Source organism: Drosophila mojavensis, unplaced genomic scaffold (assembly GCF_018153725.1).
Source record: "Drosophila mojavensis isolate 15081-1352.22 unplaced genomic scaffold, ASM1815372v1 contig_16, whole genome shotgun sequence".
Taxonomy (NCBI): Eukaryota; Metazoa; Arthropoda; class Insecta; order Diptera; family Drosophilidae; genus Drosophila; species Drosophila mojavensis.
This window is the reverse complement of record NW_025318693.1, coordinates 10,956,268-10,967,476: the sequence shown is the minus strand read 5'-3', so window position 1 is coordinate 10,967,476 and position 11,209 is coordinate 10,956,268. Positions and strand designations below refer to the sequence as shown.

The 11,209-nt window shown below is 38.7% G+C and overlaps 1 protein-coding gene and 1 long non-coding RNA gene across 2 annotated transcripts; one reads left to right on the top strand and one right to left on the bottom strand.

Annotated features, from left to right (window-relative positions):
* Window positions 1-1,573: 1,573 nt before the first annotated feature.
* LOC6572721 (phenylalanine--tRNA ligase beta subunit) lies at window positions 1,574-3,815 on the bottom strand. The gene is made up of 5 exons (XM_001998791.4): window positions 3,635-3,815; window positions 3,518-3,573; window positions 3,295-3,452; window positions 1,877-3,234; window positions 1,574-1,815 (listed from the first exon to the last, which is right to left on the bottom strand). The coding sequence occupies exons 1-5, from the start codon at window positions 3,690-3,692 to the stop codon at window positions 1,664-1,666; spliced, it is 1,782 nt and encodes a 593-aa protein (XP_001998827.1). The 5' UTR covers window positions 3,693-3,815; the 3' UTR covers window positions 1,574-1,663.
* A 259-nt stretch (window positions 3,816-4,074) lies between these two features.
* Window positions 4,075-5,765, top strand: LOC122756769. Its single transcript, XR_006356622.1, has 2 exons — window positions 4,075-4,481; window positions 4,551-5,765. It is a non-coding gene; the product is annotated as an uncharacterized LOC122756769 (long non-coding RNA).
* The last annotated feature ends 5,444 nt before the right edge of the window (window positions 5,766-11,209 follow it).

The following is an 11,209-nucleotide window of genomic DNA, read 5'->3' as shown; positions in this document are numbered from 1 at the left end:
GAAAAACGATACTAAAAGCAATAAGATACGCTTGCAGCAACAATAACAGCAAAATTACTTAAATGCTATAAATTACACATGCATAAGCATTAAACAGATTAAACAAATACTTACAACTACCTACACTAAACTGTTAAAACATTTTGCGAAAATTCTACGAAAAAAAATGAAGCAAATACATACAAATTACTTACGTATTTAGCTAAGAACAAATTACACACACATACACACACATAAAACTTACACACCTTTATACAAAGGGAGAAAAACAAAATTTTAGATTTTTATTGTTTGTTTGACATTTTGTGTTGTAATTTTGGAGTATTCTTTGGTTCTCGTCAGATTTCATAGGGAACGGATACTAAAAATGTAGCTAGTAGAAATTCAAATTGCTTAATTAACTTAACGTAAAGCAAACGTAAAACAAAAGCATACAATTTAATATTCCATTTAAAGAAAGATAAAAACAAAAACAAACAACTTCAAATGCATAAACGACGTAAAAGATTAATGGCTTGCCAACTTTTAAATGCTTATCCGACACACTACGAGTAGAAGGTCTTAGAGATAGAGCACAACAATACTTAGCATAGAATGCGTTTCCACAAAGGATACGAAACTATACAAGAACAACAACAACAACAAAAACAAAACCCACAAAATATGTAAAAATACACTTGATAAACAAACGAAAACAAAAACAAATACTTGATGAATGATGATGAGCAACGCGGGCGCTGATTGGTCAAAAACGCGACGTGTTGCAGTAATTGCTTTGTAAAATGAATAATATATATCTATAATATATATAAAATATATATATATACACACAAAGACAAACCACATACGCATATACATGTGTGCGTATGTAAACAAGTTTGCGCTACATTGCCTATACACTTGCATACAAACACAGACAATTGAAACAAAAACAAAATGATGAAAACGATGATATGAAATTACCTTTAACTGCGTTAAAGCCTAAATAATCTAATAGAATAAAAAAGAAAATAATCAATATAACGTTTTTTTTTTGCCTGTTTGGTTTGTTTTGTTTCAAACATTGTTTTAGCTGCAAGCAAATTATGTAATGAATGCAAAATGCAAAGATTCGTTGATGAAAAACAAACAAAAATGTCACACACCGCACCCATAAATACATATGCATACATATGGACACAAACACAGACACACCAGGCGGATCATTAAAAAAAAAAAAAAAAAAAGCCAAGCTGAGTTAAATAGCTGCTTGTGCAGAAAACAGCCGTTATTTAGATTCTTTATCGACAGCAAAGCAGAATAATATAGATTTTTTTCATGCGAAAAAAAAATATGAAAAATGAAATTCATAGATTTATTAATTTAAAATTTAAAAATACACACAAAGTACTTCAAATATGAATTATTTTGAAGTATGCATGCAGAAAACAAAAACTAAAAATATAATAAAAAAAAAAAAACTACATACATATATGATATACATACATACTATACGGATTATTATTACTCTTATAATTATTATTGTATTGAAGGAAAAATATAAGAACATTAAACAGCATAAATAAAAAATACACGACTTTTTTTTTGTTTGCTGGGTTTTGTGACCATTTATTATGACTTTTAGAAAGCTTTGAACAGTTAAATTGTTATTAACGGGAGCCTTTTATACGAATGGCTCAATAGTGAACTCAACCGCTGAACAGGGAGTTGTTAAGTCGAAGGCCTGAAGCACGCTTGGATGCAGCACTCCAATTCTGCCGATGACGGCGTCGTTGTACATGACATTCGCGCACCGCCCGGGGAAGTAGCTGGGATCTGTTCCGAGCAAGTGGATACGAGTTAGTTTTTGAGCATCAAGTTTCTGTTAAATTCTCACCTTCAGTTGCCTGGAGATAGTAGCCTTTGTCGGCGCCGCCTGTCTTCCAGGGCACAGAGAGCACCTGCATGACACGATCCAGCAGCCCGTGAACCACCTCGAATCCGGCGCTCTTGTTGCAGTTAACCGCACACAGACGTCGCTCGTTGCGAGCACCAACCTCTGCAGCTTCGTCAGCCAGCACCACATCGCTAATCTCGAACAGTTTCATTGGCAGCGGCATCTTACGATTTGCCACCAGAGTTTTTAACAGGCCCGGCAGCAGGGTGGTGCGCACCACTTGGAATTCCAATGTCTTGGGATTACCTATATGGACAGCAGGCAGGGCTTCGATCTTTTTGTTCAGCTTGAGCGCTATGTCGTCGCGTGAGCAAAGCGTGAAAGTGAGAGCCTCCGTGAAGCCAGCCTGTGCCACCTGTTCGCGCAGCTGCTCCGTAAGTTTGTTAAGTGGAAACTGTTTGGCTATTTGCATAAAGGCTGGCAATGATTTCTTGATGTTATTGTAGCCAAAGGCAATGGCAATGTCCTCGTAGACATCGCAGGCATGTATGACATCATGGCGCGTTGGTGGAATCTTCACGTTTAGTGAGTCGCCATCCTTGGCATCAACCTCAGTTTCCAGATACATACGTGTCAGCATGTCCGCCAGCTTGTTGGCCGGTTCGTTGATGCCAATGTATGCGTTGGCTCGCTTCACTGATATACGCTCTGTGCGCACGGCCAGCTCTGGATAGGAAATGATGGTAGTACCATCAGTTTGTACCACATCACATGGCTCGACAGTGAACTTCTTAGCGCAGTGCTCGGAGAAGAGGCATACAATCGTGTCCAGCACAACCTTGGCTTTGGTCAAATCTGTGGCAGTGCATTCGATGAAGACATTTTTGGTTTTTAGCGAAATTTTCGAGTGATCTCCGTTGATAATTGGTGGCAGCGACAGAACCACACGATTGGCATCGTAAATCACTGGGTAAACAGGTGAATCGCGTATGATGGGCAAATATTGTTTCAGCTGTGCGTGCGTGGCATAAAAGTTCATGAGTTGAACACCGTTCAGCTCTTGTGTTTGGTTTAACGGAACAAATTTGATTTGCTCCGGTGGCAGGGCCTCATAACTGAAGGGTCCTTTTATGGTATCCAGATCGTGAGTCCCAATGGCGACCAAAGTACGTTTGCGGCAAATATTCTGATGCAGCTTATCCTGCAGATCGATAAAGCTATTATAGGAGTCCTGCGTAAAAGTAACATTTCGCAGCACTGCGGCCACAGCAAACGGACGAATTTGCGCTGTGGAAGGGTTGATTTTCAGCACTTGGCGTTGCGCCGGTTCCACAAACTCAAACTTAGGTGGCTTCACTCTATAGTATTAATTTGTTTTATGAATAATGGAATTTTTGGGTAGTCGTTTTTGTACTCACTTGCCCTGAAAGACTCGCAGAGCCGTAACCAATCCTTCCAAGCAAAGCAAATCATACCGATTAGCCGGTATATCAATCCTGTAAATGATTTCCTCGCTGGCATCCGCTGCTGCCGCAACATCGCCTTGCTCTTTGGTGAGCATTTGCTTCTCTGTTGTCTGCATTAAATGTATTGAATGGTGAAATGGTATCCATTATTTAATAGTACACTCCCATTGCTTACCACTTCATCCAGCTCCAGGCCGAAGGCGAAACACAGTTCTTGGAACTCGTCATCGGCTAGTGAAAGGATCAAGCATTAAAATTGAAAATCCACGTGGACTGCTGCCGGTCAACTTACTGTATTTCTTGCCGAGTGCATCAAAGAGCAGATCACGCTTAACTCCAATTGTAGGCATTGTGATAATTTAAATAAATCACAGATATCTCTTTAGATTAGCAATTTCTTAATTTTGTATTTTAAGAAATATTAAAAAAGATTTGTTTGATTAGAGTGTGTACACACCTAATTTATAAATTTATTGGGAAAATGTTATTTAACATAACACGAGAATAACATGAGGAATTTGTGGATTTTTTGAATGATGAAATTGTGATTTAAGAATACTGCATCTTTAAACACTGGTTGCAAGAATACATATATTAATGAAAATATCTATTAATGGATAGAAAACGTTGTAAATTATAGAAAACAGCCCTAAGCATTAAATAATCGTTATGTTTGAATTTAACAGAGTGAGCGTATAATTCACAATAGAGATGAACGATATACACTGATAATATGATAGCTATCGATTAACACTTTCCAGCAGCAATAAAATTTGTCTTTTTTCAGTTAATTAAATTTAAAAAATATTTTATCTCTTAAAAAGATTCTGGTTATAAAAATTGACACAAGACATTGTGAAATGTATTTTTTTTCTGTACAAAAATAATACTTTTTGTACGAAAACGTGTCTTAAACGCCATATGCCACCAGTTTAACTGATGGATAATTTAAACTCCAAATTTATATTCAGTTGGACACACGTTGTCAATAAAAAAAAATAAAATAAAAAATGCCACACACTGCGTGTTGTTGTGTTGCTTATACGGATTCCAAATCGGCTGAAAAAAGCGTATACTGGTGGCAGCTGTTGTTGTCGCCTGGCGCTGCATTTCCAAACTGTCCACACAAGAAATCGGAAGTAAAAAGCGTCGCACTTTTTTAGTACTCGTTATTTTTATTTATTTATTTTTTTATTTTTTTATTTTAGAGCGAAAGCAGTCGGAAAGAGGTGTTTAGATAGAACACTGTCGACAAAATACAGCGAAAACTGGATCGATCCCAAGGCAACTTAAGCAATTAAGAAGGCAACGCGAGCTCCTTGGCAGACGCGCGTCAGACGGGTAACAAAAAAAAAAAAAACAAAGTATGAAGCGCGTGTGGCCAAAAAGTTAATGAAGCGTTAAAAAATCAACTTGTGGTCATAAAAAAGCTGCGACCCATTTTAAACAGTTATAAGCTGACCTGGGCCTTAACGAAAGCGGGAGCGACACCATGAATGATATAAATATATTGTTAATCAGCGACAGTCGTCCGATTATTTTCTTAGATAAAAGTCAAAAGGAAATCGGAATTGAAATTATATATCCAAGTCCATCTATTTCATACTCCAAATTTTATAAATTTCCTTCCTCCACGTTTTTCTTAACTCTAAAATTTAAAAAGAACCAGTTAGTCGGACATACCCAATGAAACATATGTATTTTTTTTTTTTTTTAAATATGCATTATTGGCTTCAACATATATTCCAATTGTGATCTATTTCCCTCATAAATATGTATTAAATTGAGCATTTTTCCACAGGATTTTCTTCAGTTTGTTTCTCATTTTTTTTGGGCTGTACCCAAAGGAATAATCAATTTAAAAACGCCTTCAACTGCTCTCTGTTGCATTTTTCATAAGCATGTCCTTGCGCCGAGGCTTTGTGTTTGTTTGTTCAACCCTTGAAGAGATTGATTATTGTTTATATTTGTGCCTCCTGTGAGCATACGAATGCAGTGCAAACATACGCATCGCATCGCATCCGATTGTGGCCTGACCGACGCCAACGCCAACGCCAAAGCCAAAGCCAAAGCCAACTCTTCCATTTGAATTGGGGCAATTAAAGTGTGTGGTACAACTCACGGCTGAATAACTCTATAAACACGTGATAGATGAAAGGCCGGCTGAACCGATTTTAACTGCGCTGCCCAACAACAACAACAATATGGACAGCAACAACAATAGCAATTAACATTAACCCCTTCGACCTTCGTCGCTTGGCGGCGGGGGCGTTAATTCAGACACGAGCTCTTGGTCAATTTATCAAAAAATGCGACCAATTCCTGGAAAACGAAATAAAGTGATTATCAAGAGAATTGAGTATCGACCATTATTATTGGCCAGCACATTTTTCATCCTTGCTTTTGTCCTGGCATTGCTTTTGTCTCCCGGCATCTCTAATTCATTTGTAATTATGCTAAATATGATATTTATATTTTTATGTACATATATATGGTATACATACGTATTTGATATTTAAAAATTTGACTGGCGCAGATGCTGATTGGCTGATGATATGGCTTATAGAATATAAGCATATATTTATTTAATTTTTATGTAAATATTTATATTTTATTAAACTACTAAATATACTAAAAGTTCGTGTTTATTTTAGATTTACTCTTAATAATAAGTTTATAAAATTGAGCTAGATTTTATGCAGTTTTATGCAGTAGGTTAACTTACATAGGAATAAAAATATTTTCCTACAGTTCTATGAAATCTCCCTAAATATCATTTTTGCCAAATCAAAAACATAATGGTTTCTTCTCACGCATAAGCCTTAAAGAAAGGTCCTAATTGTTAACTAGTTAGTTTTTCACACGTTTGCTCCAGTTACAATTATGTGGCACCCGCCTCTTCCGGCAAACATGGCAAAAATAACATGGCAAACATAAGATCAATTCATCATGTTGGTAATTGGATGGGAACGTGTAGATTTTCCCTGTTCTCTTGCCAAACACTTGTGCTATTACCTGTTCTGCCGGCTGACCATATCTGACCTGCTGCTGTGTGGTCAGATTCAATTGAAATTAACTATATGCCATGTCGGCATTCTACGATATCTGCGGTTGAAAATATCAATTTTCATATAATGCAATTGTCACCCAAGGACCTCCGTGTGAACTGTCAACGGGGCTGATCGTATGATCCTGTCTGCATACGATCAGAGCGTGAATGTCGAAAGGGAAAATCGAAAATAGAGAGAAAGGGATGCCTCGATCAAATCGACTTGTAGACTTGTGCTGGGCTTATCTGATGCGCAATTTTTCAATTTCATGAACTGATGTTGAGAAATGACCCAGCATCGATATCAGTTACAATTTACATTTTATTTTTACACCGTTTGCGCACAGGTAAAAGATAAACATATCAATTACTCAGCATCGAGGCCCGTTGACAGACAAACCGAACTACTGCCACTGCTACCAGCTAAAGCAACTCCTGGATCTATGTCATCGTTTCTCACTTCCGAGAAAGTCATTTCTCACACTGGGCATTGGGATTTGTTTGTGTTTCATTTGGATTTTGATTTCGATTTCAATTTCTTTTGTCTTCTGGCCAGACATAGTCTCAAGTGTCGCTTTTGGAAAGTGTTGCTACTTTTGACTTCTGGCTAAGTGTTTTGGGCAGCAGACCCTTCAGGTGCCAATGCAGCACCTAACAGCACCTATGGGAAATTATATGAATTATATTAAACGGACTCCAACAGGGACAAGCGAAATCCTTGAAACCGTTTGAAAGTTTCGCTTTTTATTTATTTATTTTTTTGTTGTATTCGAGACGCTTGGGAGCACTATAAAAATACCCCGTAAAAATGCTGAGAAATGTAACAGATATTCATATCTGTCTGATTGAAATACTTTGAATATTATATTTTATATAAATATGTGTTCAGATTTATATGGATAGAGAGGTAATATGTATCAATAGGTATATATCTGTAAAGAGAAAAGCTATGAGAATAAATTAAACTTTATTTGAGATCGAGTTAAACTCATTTTAGCTTAGTTCACAATTACCCACATTGATAACTCTGGGAGTCAGGCCAAAGACTTAACACTTCCACAACTGCAGAGCATCTGAATAGTCGAGCATTGCTGCGTGTTCCCGCTTGCTGTTTAACTGCGATTGTTACCCTAATTTTGAGTCGTCTTTAAAAATGAAACGGTCTGATCGCCAGCCTGACCGCTGGGCCAGGCCCAGCCATTGGCAGCAGATCCAACCACGCGTTGGATCGCCCGTAATGGCACAATCAGAATAGCTAGGCTGCGGCGCGGCGCACGCGTGTCATTCCTGGGCAGCAATCAAAGTGATGGGAAAATTGCGTTTGGGTTCAACAGGTTCGCTTGGCTGTGCATTATTTTTGTTTTTGTTTGCCCAAAGGTTAAACGTGCGAATTTCACCAATGGCAACAAAAAATGAAAAGAAGATGGAAACAGAGGCCACGTCTGCAGCTCGAGGTCCAGGCCCAGGGCCTTTTTTGATCAGCGGTCGATCAATGAGTATGCGAATGCGCCACAGTTTCGTTTTCGGTGGTAATCGTAATCGTCTGACTTCTTGTGCTGCTCCTGCTCTTGCTCCTGCGCCAGCTCCTGACATCATTGGGCGCATACCGTACGCGAATTTAAAGCTTATACATATATACATATATATATCAGCTACAGCTACAGCTACAGCTAAAGCTAATTAAATGTAATTTGGTACTTCCTTTTCAGCCGAAATAATACATATAAATAGTATCTTTAGTTTACATTTTATTCGCGCTCTTCTCGGCCGGCCTCTGCGCTCATTATTATAAATTTTCGTTTTCTTACTTAAGGTCACTTCAATTCCATACCGCTATACATATATGCATCCTATGTGCCAGGGTAAGTTTATATGCATGCTTCATAGGAATTCGCTCGTCGTACTTCAAGTGCAACAATACAACAATTGAGAAAAGAACTAAACTGTGGACGCAGTGGAAAACCGAAACTGAAACTTGTTAATTGTTTTGCGCTCGAGTGGCGCGGCCTCTGTAGGAGCGCGCACGCTCTTCAGTTTCCACTGAAGAAACACTTTCCATTCAAGCCCAATAAACGAGCCATTGTGAAAAACGTTGGCCCATTCATGAAAGCACCGAAGAGGGGCACCGCGTTCTCTGTCTGAGACTGCAATTGTTGCGCCGCAAATTAGACGCTCAATTACTCTACAAAATTCCTGGATAATTTCATTGCAGTGAGTAGTGAGGAAGGTGTACGGGATTTGGTTCGTGTAGGGAGTAGAGGCACAGACAGGCCTAGCCTCTCCCTCTTCTACGTCTGCACGAAAGTGAATCTTGACCACGTGGTGTTTCTTTGATTGTAACCCTTCGCTTAGACGATCATTTTTCATAATTTTTCCTCTAGCCACATCCTTCCGTAAAATGTTCTCACACTTGACCCGCTGCGCTCGGCAACGCCCCGCCAAGGATCGGAAGTTGTTCCTGTGCCGCAGCATCATCATCGGCATCATTCTAGGCGCACTCAAAAATCTTGTTGCTCAACAGACGAGTAGAAAATCTTATTAAAAATTGTTATTTCTTTCGTGGCCCTTTTCTCTTGTTATTTATTTTTTTTTTTTTTTGTGTTTTTTATTTTTTATTGCTTTAATCATTTTTATTTTGTGCGGCTTCCGTGCCACCTGTTATGCTCAGCGTTGGCGAAGGTGTAGCAGCCAGAAGCAGCAACAGCAGCAGCAGCAGTAGTCGGAGCAGCAGCAGCAACAGCCTGAGGTCCTCGGATCCTTGAGGCCTTTTTGATTTTTCTCAAGTGATTGCGTAGTTTTCATCTTTTGTTCGCTTATTGTTGTAGTTCTCAGTGTTTCAAATTTGAATTGATCATGGCGTGCTGATCTGGGTAAGGGTAACGTGGGATCGCCACAAAAGCCATGTCCTACATCCGACCCTATCTAAATACCAATCACAATTTGTCGATCGATTATAATGCCTACTTCCGATTCCGATTCCGTTTGCGTTATTCTAATTCAAATGCAGCGTGAAATTAATTTCTATTTGCAAAGACAAATGGCCTTGGGCCACATGACGAATGCCAGCGAATTAGTCAAAGTTGCTGCACGGTCAGGATCAGGTCGGCGCCAAGCGGTTGCCAAAGATCACCAAAGAGATGGCTATCGAGTGCAGTCCACTCCTGTTGGCAAAACAAAACACAGACACAGAGCAGCTTCAAAGTCGAGCCGTGCGACAAAAATTGCTACGCTTCACTCTGATCCCATCAGATGCTGATAAATATATACGTATGTGCATGTACATACATACAGATATAGATGGATAGATGCCGGCAGGTTGTGATAACCATCAGTATGCAATCTATAACAACAGGCTGCCTGCAGGCGTGCCCAAACAATGACACAGTGGGCGCTGCATTGACCTGGCCAGGACAACATTGACTCGACTCGCCTCGACTCGACTCGAGCCCGACCCTATCCAACCCTCAACTGAGCGTGTGTATAATCTAGTTTTAATTTTCATGGGAATTAACCCATGTCCTCATGTCCTTACAACAATTTTGTGTAAACAATGTGCAATTTATGCGTTCTGTATTTACACACGATATTCATATAAATGTAAAAAAAAGAAGCTGTAGCTTCTGTCCTGTCGAGTCCTGCCGCTGTTTGAGCTACTATTTGCTTTGATTTTCACTCGACTCTTTTTTTTTTTTTGCACTGACTGGAGTGTACATATCATATTTGCATCAATTTTTTCTCAGCGCTCGTCAATATTTGCTCAGCAAGTCAAACAGTTGGCACATCCCGGGCACACAATGCTCCAATGCTCCTCCTCGTCTGTTGATTTCTCTTGGACTTTGCATCGGCCAATTGCATATTTAATTTGCCTTTAATGAATTTTCAATTTGACAATGCCGCACACGAACGCGCCGAGGCCACCCACCTGAAAACATGAAAGACTACACATGCAATCCTGACTCTGCTCTCCTCCAATTGCCAGTCCCAATCCCAATCCCATTCCGATTCGCAGTCGAGATGCCATTGCATGCTCCTGTCCTGCTTCCGATTGATTGACTTTCGCTCTTTGCATTTCATGCGAGATCATTTTGGGCGGTGCTAAATGCTAATAAAATAAGTAACATACAAATTTTCAATTTGTGTTTAGGACAAAAAATAATTGGGCTACGGCTGCCGAAAATGATCGCAATCCCGGACAACACTTTCACGGCCCAGAGGGACTTGCTAATGGGAGTCGTTGACGTGCGCCTACTTTTATTCTTGATTGGCATCTGTACAGCTCCTACACGTTTCACATATTGAGCTTTAAGAATTGGGGTATATTTCATTGGGTTAATGCTTGGCAGATAATATTAAAATTCTAAGAACATTTCCTCATCTCCTATAGTTTAATCTTCAATTTATATATTCGTTTATACTGTTGTGAAAAGAATATCAAATTACTTTAGACTCTTGACTACTATTAATTTCCTCTGATTGTCATTATTTTAAATCATAATCTAATATGTATTATAATGCATCCTAGGCTTCTGATCGTCTAAGCAGTTTAAGCTAGCCAAGCATTTAGCTTAGTATAAATTAGAATTATTAGCTATAATTACAATTATATTTATATTGTTTTTTTTTTTTTTTTTTTTTTTTTTTTTTTAATTTTATAGTATTACATAGTAATTTTTAGACATCGCCTATCTTCGAAACGGGCTGTGCTCCAGGTCTAATGGGCTCTCTCGCAATACGTTTTGAAAGAACTTTCATTTTTTACTTTATCTACAGGTCGGTTTTGTCTTTTATCCGATTTTTCTCAGGTTAAGAAGTAGAAGA

What these genes read in the sequence shown, in the direction of transcription:
- LOC6572721 (XM_001998791.4), bottom strand. Translation starts at nt 3,692, where the DNA reads ATGCCTACAATTGGAGTTAAGCGTGATCTGCTCTTTGATGCACTCGGC. An exon ending in GCCTGGAGCTGGATGAAGTG is followed by an intron (nt 3,453 to 3,517) that starts GTAAGCAATGGG and finishes CATTTAATGCAG; the next exon opens with ACAACAGAGAAGCAAATGCT. An exon ending in CTATCTCCAGGCAACTGAAG is followed by an intron (nt 1,816 to 1,876) that starts GTGAGAATTTAA and finishes TGCTCGGAACAG; the next exon opens with ATCCCAGCTACTTCCCCGGG.